At 42.3% G+C, this 12,901-nt stretch overlaps 1 protein-coding gene across 3 annotated transcripts in view; it reads right to left on the reverse strand.

The window, feature by feature from the left end:
• The window catches only part of CENPP (centromere protein P), a 191,546-nt gene that overhangs the window by 155,624 nt on the left and 23,021 nt on the right, over positions 1-12,901 (reverse strand). For all 3 annotated transcript variants that reach the window (XM_084899044.1, XM_084899046.1, XM_084899045.1), the window contains one exon: positions 6,500-6,596. In XM_084899044.1, coding sequence (XP_084755170.1) covers positions 6,500-6,596 — 97 coding nt within the window. The remainder of the gene's footprint in view (positions 1-6,499; positions 6,597-12,901) is intronic.

Here is a 12,901-nt window from a genome sequence, read left to right on the forward strand (position 1 = left end):
CCATTTCTTTCAGAATCAGTGGACCAAATCTCTCATGTTTAGCAATAGCACTGTCTTGAAATGAGTACTTCTTGTCAAGGTAGCCTGCTCACAGAGCATTTGCAATGCAACTGTCAGTGATTTTCTCCGATGAATTCTTCACCCAAGTCACAACTGCCTGCAGTTTAGGTTTCACAAAGTTTCCACGCTGATTTCTCTCCATTCTATTTTCAATGTAGTCATTAATTTCCATGCGCAAATTGTCTTTGAATGGCTTGTTTATTGCAATATCAAGAGTGTGGAGATGGGCCATCATTCCTGCGGGAATCATTATCTGATCTATTTTTCTTTCGTGAAGAAATGTCTTCATGTCTTTGGCGCGGTGAGTGCTGGCTGCATCCCAGACTAGCAGACCTCCTTGGCTCTCTCGCATAACAAGCGGCAGCATTAAATCGACCCACTTCCTTATAACTGCTTGTGTGGCCCAGGCTTTTTCAGTTTCAAGAATAAAATCGCCCAAAACATGTTCAATCTTTTCCTTCTTGCCCTTAGAAATGATTAAAGGTGGGATTTTAGTGCCATCCAGACGAATTGCCAAAATACAGGAAACACGTGCACTTTCGTAAGCAGTGGAGGGCATGTACACTAAGGAGGCACCCCGCTGTTCAATTGTTGTTTGAGATGATTGGCCCATAAACACTGCAGTTTCATCCACAGCAATCATGTTGGAAAGATTGAATTTAGAGAAGTCAGCATCATCAATAAAGGACTTGAATGCAAGTGCTCGCTTAATAACTTGAGTATCTTCCAACCTAAACAATGTTGTACCGGTAGATCTTCTTAAAGACAGTTCACTTAGCTGAAGGAAATTATCCAGCCAGTGTTGTGATGCTTGAAGTCTTCGGGGGCTATGTCAAACTGTGGTGCCATTGCAAGGGCAAATTCTTGAATCTGAGCCCTATTCACAACCAAAGCCTTTGCTCTCCTGTCAACAACCCATTCACAGATCAGGTCTTCCAGCTCAGAAAATAATGGTTGCCGACCTAATCCACACTTGCGCTTTTCAGCATTTCCCTTGTCCACTTGTTCAATGAGGTTACCATACTCTGCTCGCCATTCTCGGACCAATCGGATACTCAACATCTTCTCTTTGCAGAAAGCAGTAAGATTTTGGCCCCAAGAGTCTTCCACGATTCCTTTCTTGTACTTCACGGAGTAGCTTTTTCTTTTTGAGCTCATTTCTAGGGGTAAAAAAAAGGAATTGGGGTATCAAGGTGGGGGGAGGGGGATCACTTAAAATGACACAGGGGGGATCAGAGGGGGCAATCAAAATGGCACAGGAGAATCAGAGGGGGGATTACCATTTTAGTAACCCCTTTTGATCCTCCTGTGTCATTTTAAGTGATCCCCCTCCTCCCACTCCTGCGCCACTGAACACCTTCACTAGACATCCCCACTATCCTTTTATCAGACAATTGCCCCCTGGGGCCTGCCTGGGGACTGTCACTGGGCTTGCTGGGGCCTGGATCTGGGCTGAAGCAGGGTCTGCCACTGACTGAGAACCTTCAGTCATCATGAGAGCGGCCGTGAGCATCAGGTAGTGTCACCAGAGACAGACCAGCACTCACCACCTTCACCGCGTCCCATGTGCTCTAATCCTCCTGTTCTTGTAGGGGTGTCGAACTCAATCAGAGAAGGGGCCAAAATCTAAAATCCAGCCTAAATCGCGGGCCGAATGGTTTACTGAACAGTCATAAACTGACAATGTCATAAACTGACAGTGGAGTGCAGTGATGACAGCGGGGTGCGGGCCACATTGCAAGGCCTGGCGGGCTGGATTTGGCCCGCGGGCCTTGTGTTTGACACGTGTTCTAAAGCATCTGCGAAAGCCTCCTCCTTTGTCCCGCCCCGCACTCACTGCTCACTTCGACCTCCGCTCCGCCTCCACACAGCAGTGACGTCAGGACTCTGCATAAAGTCACTGGTTGCTAGACGCCAGTCGGGGCGGCCCTAGCGACCAGTTTACAGTAAATTAATTTTCATTCTGAGACAGAGCCTGGGGGGCCTTATTTTCAGGAGGATGCCTTATATTTCTCTCAGAAGGAAACCTGTAAGTAGGTCCTATTTTCAGAGGATGTTTTATTTTCTGGGAAACACGGTAGACACTTACGATAACTTAGCTAGAAAAAAAATCATAAAATAACTCTCAAATTTTATAGAATTTAAAAGCCAGTGGCTTAGGTAAAATAATTAGGAAAGAGAATTGGTGAAAACTCTTTTGAGTTATAGAATAATCATTAAAAAATAATTTTGAGCCCTAACTGGTTTGGCTCAGTGAATAGAACATCGGCCTGCAGACTGAAAGGTCCCAAGTTCAATTCCAGGCAAGGGCATGTACCTTGGTTGTGGGCACATCCCCAGTAGGAGGTATGCAGGAGGCAGCTGATCAATGTTTCTGTCCCATTAATGTTTCTGACTATCACTCTCCCTTCCTCTCTGTAAAAAAAATCAATAAAAATATATTTTAAAAAATAATAAAAATGTTGAGGCTCTAAATAGAAAGAAGACATGAACATTGGGTACCTGACAACCTTCTGTACACCGAATGTCACAAATAAAGGAGTGACAGTAAAAACATGTGGTCCCATTGTCTCAAATAGATTGCTTCATTCTTGACATTAATAGTTAAAAAAATTGAGGCTTAAAATTAAAAATATTTTACTCTTACAAACATTCCTGAAAGAAACCAAGGAGGTCATGCATAAATGGAAAGACAGCCTGTGTTCATGATTGAAGAGTGAATAGTTAATATGTCAATATTACTCAAAACCATCGGCAGATTCAAAGTCCCAATGACATTTTTTGAAGAAACAGAAACACCCATCCTAACATTCATGTGATCTCAAGACTCCAAGTATGCAAACCTGAAAAGAACAACACTGAGGACTCCCACGTGTTCCTTTCAGAATGTAACTACAGAAACACCAATCACAGTGTGGCACTGGTGTAAGGACAGACGGCGACCAATGGAATATTAGAGAGAGCCCAGACACAAACCAAGTGATTTTCAACAAAGGCGCCAAGACCACTTAATAGGGAAAGGACAGTCTCTTCAACAAATAGTGCTGGCAAACTGAATGAGCACATGCAAAAGAATGAAGTTGGATCCTTAGCTTATAAACTAAACCCCTAAACATAAGGGCTGAACTATAAAACTCTTAGAGAAAATTCTTTATAACATTAAATTTGGCAATAATATTTTAAATATGGCATTAAAAATAGATAATTTGGCTTCTTCAAAATTAAAAACTTTCGTGCAACAAGACATTCTCAAGAGAATGAAAAGACAATCCAGGGATGGGAGAAAGTATTTACCAATTATCAGATAAGGGATCAATATCTAGAATATATAAAGAACTACAACTCAACAATAAAAACTCAACAATCTGATTCAGTGCAGAAAGGCCTTGCATAGATATTTCTCTAAAGAAGACATACAAATGGCCCATAAGCACATGAAGAGATGCTCAACATTGCTAGTTATTGAGGAAATGCAAATCAAAACCACAATGAGGCCCTAGCTGATTTGCTCAGTGGACAGAGTGTCAGCTTGTGGACTGGAGAGTCCTGAATTTGATTCCAGCACATGCTGGAGTTACAGGCTCAATTTCCAGTACAGGAGGTAGCCGATCAATGATTCTCTCTCATCACTGATGTTTCTATCTCTCCCTCTCCCTTCCTCTCTGAAATCAATAAAAATATTAAAACACACACACACACAAACACAAAATGAGAATACCACTTCACACCCATTAGGCTGGCTATGACAAAAAAAGAAAAAAAACACCACAAATTGACAACTGAATATGAAGGAATTGGAACCCTTGTACACTGATGCTGGAAATATAAAATGGTATAGCTACTGTGGAAACAAACATGCAGTTCTTAAAAAATATTAAAGATAGACTTGCCATATAATCCAGGAATTTCACTCGCAGGTTATACCTCAGAGAACTGAACGCAGGGATTCAAACAGATATAAAGGTTATTTATACCATGCTTCATAGAAGCATTATTCGCAATAGCCAAAAGATAGAAACAGATGGATCAACAAAATGTGATAAAGCACATAAAATGGAGTATTATTCGGCCTTAAAAAGGAATGAAATCATGACATAATCAACAACACAGATGTTATGTGAAATAAACCAGGCAAAGGGCTAATTTTAGGATTCTGCTTTAATGAGGAACCAGAGTAGTCAAATTCATAGAAACAGAAGCTAGAATGCTAGTTCCCGGAAGCTGAAGGAGAAGGAAATAGCAAGTTACCATTTAATGGAGACAGAGTTTCAGTTAGGAATACTGAAAAACTTCTGGAGCTAGATATTGACATAATGGTACAACAACGTGACTGTTTCTTTCCATTCTAGTAACCTTATCACCGGCTCAGAGAAGTGCTCTGCCTCTACAGGAAAACACACAATTATACTTCACACCTGCACGGAAAGCACCTGGAGGCTTTGGAAATGGGACTGGTGCTCACATTCCCCACAACCCACTCAAATGTATAAGTAAACAACCACATTAGGTGATTCAGAACTGTAACTGCCAGCATATTCCTCAATCGTCTGTGCAGAAGAACTAAGTAAACAAGAATCTAGAGGACTCCTCAGGGATCACAGTCCAGTACAGGGGTTAGCATGTTTCATTCTAAAGAAAACCCAAGCCTGACAGTTGATTAGTTCAACCGAATTGAATGCAAATAACTTATACTAATAAAAGGCTAATGCGCTAATTAGACAGGACATCTTGCAGATGTCCCTCTGGACAAAGCCACAGTGGCTGTGAGGGCCAAGGCTGGCAGCTGGGAGAGGCGGCAGCATGAGAGAGGTGGCAGTGCGGGCCAGTCCAAAGCCACGGCCCCTTCCATGGAGGCAGCGGGAGGGGGCTGCGCAGTCGGTCCCAGTGCTGCCCCTTCCGCAGAGGCAGCCACAGAGACAACGGCGTGGGCCCGGCCTGACCACCTGGCACCACTCCTCCACATTAGCTGGACGAGGTGCGACCTGCTGTGCCTCAACCTCCCACAGACCCTCCCGCAGCCAGCCTGGTCCCAGGTCATCCCCACCCACCAGTGGGCAGGAGGCGGGGCCAATGCTAAGAAGCAAGGACCAGAGGCCAGCAGTTAGATGGCCAGCAGCCACCTGGTGGCCTCCTACAGAGGGAAGCCAGACTGCGGCTTAGATCCCCTCTGAGAGGGCCTATGCCATCAGTAGGACATCACTGAGAGCTCCCAGACTGTGAGAGGGGGCAGGCCAGGCTGAGTGTACCTTCCCTCCCCCAGTATACAAATTTTCATAGACCGGGCCTCTAGTACCAGTACTAGTAGTAGTAGTAGTAGTAATAATAATAATAATAATAATAATAATAATAATAGAAAACAAGGCAAAGGAGAGTTCATGGCTCTTGAGGAAACCTGAACCTTGAGATCCAACTTAATGCTGGCTCTTTCAGAGCTGGTTTTTGTGTGGATCACTGCTGTTAATAATTTGATGCTATCCAGCTAGGTAGAACCTGGGGGATTATAATGCAGCCAAACATAATTCTAGTTATGCCAGAAAACAAACAAAAGGAATAAAAAGGAAGTTTTTAATATATCAGCATCATATTTAAGAAGCATTACCTAATAAAAATCAGGGTTCAGTATTTAAACTTGAAATATATGTTAATTAAGAAGATTAAAATACAAAGGCTAACTCAGGAAATAAAGATCATACTGCTATGTGATAAGCATGCTATGATTTTATGCTTTTTAAAAAACACTTTTTAAATTGACTCTTAGAGAGAGAAGAAGCGAGAGGGGGAGAGAGAGAGAAACATTCACCAGCTGCCTCCTGCCCAGGCAGGCATGCGCCATCACCGAGAATCGAACAGGCAACCTTTTGGTGCACAGGATGCGGTGCTCAACCAACTGAGCCATGCCAGCTGGGGCTCTTTATTAGTATCCTTGATAGATTAATTTTTCAAAATGTGTATTATAAAACATTTAAGACTATAACTACACTTCTCTCAAGATATTCCATCATAAAGATTCACCTATTTGGCCGAAACCGGTTTGGCTCAGTGGTAGAGCGTTGGTCTGCAGACTGAAAGGTCCCAGATTCGATTCTGGTCAAGGGCATCTACCTTGGTTGCGAATTCCAGTAGAGAATGTGCAGGAGGCAGCTGATCGATGTTTCTCTCTCATCGACCTGGTCGATGTTTCTCTTTCATCAACGTTTCTAGCTCTCTATCTCTCTCCCTTCCTCTCAGGAAAAATATCAATAAATAAATAATTAAAAAATTCACTGAATTGTACAAAAGCATCCCTCGTTCATTTATTCCAAATAATAGCAAATTCCAGAAGTCAATTAAATTTTTCTTGATTATAAACTTTAAGGAAAGAATGTTACATTAAATCTACAAATTAAAATGAGTTTCACTTTTTTATCATATGTTTAAATTTGAAGAATTTAGACACTACCTTGAAATGTTTAAATGTGCGTTTCCGATATTCACACCATTCCACAAAAAAGTGCAGGCTTCGGAAAAACATAAACAGATCTCTTCTTTCTTCTGCTCTGTAGGAATAAAAAAGATGATGATTAATAAATATTGTTAAATGAGAGGTCCAACCTGGCTTTATTCAATATTATTTTTTATAGATCCTTCACTAAAGCTAAAGAAAATATTAGATATATTTCTACATACTGAAGTCTGCACTTTAGACTGTGTGCCTGCTAATGCAAATTTTTTAGCCTGGAATATCCTTTTCTCCATCTCTAAATGTTTAAATCCTACCCATCTTTCAAAGCACCACTCAGATGCCTCGTTCTCCTTGGAATTTTATTTGATAACTGTGGTAGAATAAAGAACATATCTTACTTTGTCCCTAGTTGATGGCACAGAGCTTCAAAAACCCTTAAAAGTTCCAAAACCAGTTTGGCTCAGTGGATAGAGCATCGGCCTGCGGATTAAAAGGTCCTGGGTTTGATTCCGGTCAAGGGTATATACCTTGGTTGCGGGCACATCCCCAGTAGGGAGTGTGCAAGAGGCAGCTGATCGATGATTCTCTCTCATTGGTGTTTCTAACTCTCCCTCTCTCTTCCTCTCTGTAAAAAATCAATAAAATTAAATTAAAAGAAAAATTTAAAAAAGTTCCGAGTGACAGGAGTGCCTTTGTGATATGAATGACTCAAGGTGACCCCTAGATAGCCTCCAGACAGGGACCAGTCACCAGAATCACCAACCACTTGATCAAAGAGATTGAAACTTTGGGCCAATCACATCTCCAGGAAGGAGAGGGCGGTGGGAGGAGCTCAATCACGTGGACAATCATTTAATCAATTACCAATAGGTAAGGAAGCACCAATAAAAAATCTGGACAACAAGCTCAGTAAAGCTTCCTAGTTGGTAAACACATTGATGTGCTGGAGGCTAATGTGTATGGATTCCACAGGAAAGGGCATAAAGTCTACATATCTCCTCGTACCCCCACCTGTCCCTGCCCCGGATCATGGCCTAATCATTGTTTCCATTTAACTGTTTCTAGGTTGTAACTTTAATAATAAAATCACAGCCCTAGGGGGTTTGGCTCAGTGGATGGAGCGTCAGCCCATTGACCGAAGGGTCCCAGGTTCAATTCGGGCCAAGAGCACATACCTGGGATTGCCAGCTCAATCCCCAGTGCAGGAGGCAGCCAATCAATGATTCTCTTTCATCATTGATGTTTCTATCTCTTTCCCTCCTCACCCTTCCTCTCTGAAATCAATAAAAATATATTAAAAATAATAATAATCTGTATAATAAAAGGATAATATGCAAATTGACCCTAATGGCAAAACCACCAGGAACTACCGGTTGCTATGATGCACACTGACCACCAAGGGGCAGGTGCTCAACGCAGGAGCTGCCGCCTGGTGGTTAGTGTACTCCCACAGTGGGAGCTCTGCTCAGCTACAAGCCAGGCTGACAGGGTAAGTGGTGGGAGCCTCTCCCGCCTCCTCCAGAGCGCTAAGGATGCTCCACTGTGCCTTAGGCCTGCTCCCATGGGAAGTGGCCTAAGCTAGCAGGTGGACATCCCTTAAGACAGGGGTCTTCAAACTACGGCCCGCGGGCCACATGCGGCCCGCAGAGGAGTCTGATCCTGCCCGCCAGGTTTTTTGGGCAGTGAGCGCAGCCGAGTTGTTACAGTAGGAATTAGTAGTTCATAGAGTCCGGCCCTCCAGCTCTCTGAGGGACCGTGATCTGGCCCCCACTTTAAAAAGTTTGAGGACCCCTGCCTTAAGAGGTCCTGGACTACAAGAGGAGGTAGGCTGGGCTGAGGGGACCCTGCCCCCCCCCCCGAGTGTACAAATTTTTGTGCAATGCGCCTCTAATAATGATAATAATAATAATAATAATAATAATAATAATAATAATAATAAAATAACAGTTTTTAGTATAGCATTTTTCAGAGAGTTTCTTGAGTCTTAGCAAATTATAAAATCTGAGGGGGCTTGCCCTAGCTGGTCTGGCTTAGTGGCTAAAGCATCAGCCTGCAGATTAGAGGGTCCTGAGTTCGATTTTAGCAAAGGCCCATGCCAGGGTTGCAGGCTCCATCCTCACTAGGTGGCATGCAGGAGGCAGCTGATCAATGATTCTCTCTCATCATTGATGTTTCCATCCCTCTCTCTCTCTCTCTCTCTTTTTCTCTCTCTCTCTTTTTCTTCCTCTTTGAAATCAACAAAAATATATTTTAAAAAATATCTGAGAGGGCTGTGGGAACACTCAAATGATTGCTAAGTAGGTCAGACATGCAGGGGCCCCTGAAACTTGTGCTAGCATATGAAATGGAGCAGACTTGTGGAGGATTTTGCCCTTAACCTGTGGGTCAGAATTAAACGGAATTGAAGGACACACACTTGGTGTCAGAAAATGATCTTACCACCATACCCCATGTTCTACTCCAAAACCACTAGAGATAATTTCTGTGCCTATGAGTTTGTGGACTAAAAGGGGCCACATACTAACCTGGCTAACTCAGGGTAGGCCTGGGTGGAGGTCTTACAAACTAAAAGATCTAAAGTCAGACCACAGATGTAGAGGAGGAGGAAACCAAGATGGCTGCATAGGTAAATGCCTAACTGCAGCCTCACACAACAATTCCAAAAAATACCACTAAAATATAAAGTGGACATTATCCAGTACTACAGGAAAGTTGACTGACTGGAAATTCTTCAACTAGAAGGAACGAAAAAACCAGAAGGAAAACCAGAGGAGCTGTAAAAGCCTAAGGTATGGAGACACAGTGCACATGTGGGGAGAGGATGGAGCTGGACAAGAGGGGCGGCTGAGTGCCTGGTTGTGGTTCCCTAGCGGGAAGGAGATAAAAGCTCCGTACTGTGCTGAACCCCAGTTCTGACTGCACTGAACCCCAGTTCTGGGCGAGACCCTGGGATCCCAAGCTCATACAGAGGGAATCTGGGCTGTAAGGCGGAGCAGCAAAAGGCAGAGCCCCAGAGTTGCACACATTGCGTGCAGAGGAGGGACTATTGACTGTGCCACTGGATTGCCCTAGCGGGAAGGAGACAAAAGCTCCAGACTGTGCTGAGCCCCAGTTCTGACTGCACTGAACCCCAGTTCCGGGCTCATTGGGGGAGAGACTAGACTGGTAGTGGGCGAAAATAGAGGGCACATTTCTGTCAGAGGTGCTTGCAACGAGTACCAAAGGACACTGAGGAACACAGACTCAGGAACCTCACAGTGGGGGGCTGACAGGAAGCCAAGGCTGTAGGCTCCACCCTGAAACTCCGGCCCATCCAAGCTGAACACAGAGGCCTTTGAATAAGGCCGTCTCCTGGCATAGACACAGCTGATCCTCACAGCCAATTGGCCTGGAGGTTAGTCCCTCCCAGTGATACTAACAACAATTAAGACTTAACTACAAAAGCCTGTACACACAGTCCACAAAGAGGTGCACCAAGAGTGTCCACCTCAGAGAACTGGGAGGCTGACCCACTGAACCATATAGGACATCTTAGCACACAAAGCCACCCTACCAACTCAGTGAAGGAGGGAAAATGCCGAGACAAGGAAACAGATCACAAACGAAAGAAATGGAGGACAAAAAGCGACTGGATAGAGTTTAAAACCACGCTTATAAGGTTTTTCAAGAATTTACTAGAAAAGGCCGATAAAATAAACGAGACCTATGAGGATATGAAAAAGGATCAACTAGAAATAAAGAATAAATTGTCTGAAATAAAAAATATTGTATTATACAGAGTCCTAAAAACAGAATGGAAGATCACAAGAATCAAGTACAAGATTTGGAACACTAAGACCCAGAGGACACTCCTCTGCAGAAGCAAGAAGACAAGAGAATCCAGAAAGTTGAAGATAGTGTAAGAAACCTCTGGGACAACTTGAAGTGAAACAACATCAGAATTATAGTGGTCCCAGAAGATGAGAGAGAGCAAGATACCGAAAACATATTGAAAGAAATAGTGATAGAAAACTTCCCCCACCTGGTGAAAGAAATAGACTTATAAGTCCAGGAAGCACACAGAACCCCCAAAAAAAGGAATCCAAAGAGGACAACACCAAGACACATCATAATTAAAATTCCAAGAGCAACCAAAACCGGTTTGGCTCAATGGATAGAGCGTCGGCCTGGGGACTGAAAGGTCCCGGGTACGATTCCAGTCAAGGGCATGTACCTTTGTTGCGGGCATATCCCCGGTAGGGGGAGTGCAAGAGGCAGCTGATGGATGACTCTCTCTCATCGATGTTTCTAACTCTCTATCTCTCTTCCTTCCTCTCTGCACAAAATCAATAAAATACATATTTTTAAAAATGAAAATAAAAATAAATAAAATAAAATTCCAAGAGCAAAAAACAAAGAGAGAATATTAAAAGCAGCAAGAGAAAAGCAGGTAGTTACCTATAAAGGATATTTCTCAACAGAAACCATGCAGGCCAGACGGGAATGTCAAGGAATATTCAAGGTGACGAATAACAAGAACCTACAGCCAAAAATACTCTATCCAACAAAGCTATCACTCAGATTCAAAGGCCAGATAAAGAGCTTCACAAATAAAAAAAAGCTAAAGGAGTTCATCAACGCCAAACCAGAATTATATGAATTGCTGAAGGGGGTTCTTTAGGAAGAGGAAGAAAATAAAAATAAAAATTATGAACAACAAATATGTAACTATCAACAAGTGAATCTAAAAACCAAGAGAATTAAAAAACCTGATGAACAATATTAACTGGTGAATATAATAGAATCAGAGGTATGGAAGGGGAGTGGACTAACGATTTTCGGGGAAAAGAGGAGTGGGGGGTGCGGGAAGAGACTGAACTAAAACTGTGCACCTATGGATGAGGACAATGGGAGGTGTGGAAGGGCAGAGGGTGGGGTGGGAACCTGGTGGAGGGGAAAAAAATGAGGAACTTTTGTAACAATATGAACAATGAAGATTTATAAAAAAAAAATAATAATAATAGTCCGACCACAAAGGATGGTAGCATGTTTTGACTGTTAACTATTCTAAGTAAAATAAACATGAGTCTATCGTTTTAATTTTTATCCAATCCCAGGGTGGCCATCTTGTGTTGGAGTGATGGTCAACTTGCATATTACCTCTTTATTATATAAGAGGATTTACTTATTGGGGTTAGGAGAGGTTTAGTGTGAGCCTGGAAAATTTTTTATGCTAGAATATAAGGAAGTGCTAAAAATTATGATGAAAATATATCACTCAAATTCAGGAGCCAACCAAAAGGATTTTCCACTGATCAAGTCTAAGATAATTTGAGCAACAAAATAAACAAGAAGAGTAAGAAATTATAAATCATTAAAAAAATAAGAATGAGTGAAATCAAATCTATACTTAATACATATGTACAACACACACACAGTAGAGAAGAGAGATTTATTAACTACAAGGCCTAATGCCTATTGAAAAATGTACAGGAAGTGCTAGAGTTGAAAATTCATCATTTTGCCGAAACCAGTTTGGCTCAGTGGATAGAGCATCGGCCTGCGGACTGAAGGATCCTGGGTTCGATTCCGGTCAAGGGCATGTACCTTGGTTGCGGGCACATCCCCAGTAGGGGGTGTGCAAGAGACAGCTGATCAATGATTCTCATCGATGTTTCTAACTCTCTATCCCTCTCTCTTCCTCTCTGTAAAAAAATCAATAAAATATATTTAAAAAGAAAATTTCTCATTTTGCAACCATCACAGGAAATAGTACCTCAAACAAAAATCATCAAGAGATGCGAAATCTAGTCAAAACCGGTTGGGCTCAGTAGATAGAGCGTCGGCCTGTGGACTGAAAGGTCCCAGGTTCGATTCTGGTCAAGGGCATGTACCTTGGTTGCGGGCACATCCCCAGTAGGGGGTGTGCAAGAGGCAGCTGGTCGATGTTTCTCTCATTGATGTTTCTGACTCTCTATCCCTCTCTCTTTCTCTCTGTAAAAAATCAATAAAATATATATTAAAAAATATATTGGTTGGTTGGAAAATGGCTATGGATTGAACCTAGGTAATTGAATGTAATATCTCTAGATATTCATATGACTAGTTCTGAGCCAAAACATTAAAAAAAAAAAAAAAATTAGAGAGAGTGAGAGAGAGAGAGAGAGAGATATGCTAAATCTAGGCAAAGGTTTTAATGAAGACTAGTATGGTAATAAAGTATCTCCCCACAGACTACCTACAATTTTAAAATCTGGATAAATATAAGAAATTATCACTTTTCACTTAAGCTTATTAATTTACGTATGATGGTCAAAAGTAAAAATTATAACATTATCTTATCAGGTTTCCAGTGCACACACATCATTGTAATTCCTATGAAAACTACAATTTGAAGCAGGGAGGGAAAGGGGCCTATAG

Source organism: Pipistrellus hanaki (genome assembly GCF_964339955.1).
Source record: "Pipistrellus hanaki genome assembly, chromosome: 11".
Taxonomy (NCBI): Eukaryota; Metazoa; Chordata; class Mammalia; order Chiroptera; family Vespertilionidae; genus Pipistrellus; species Pipistrellus hanaki.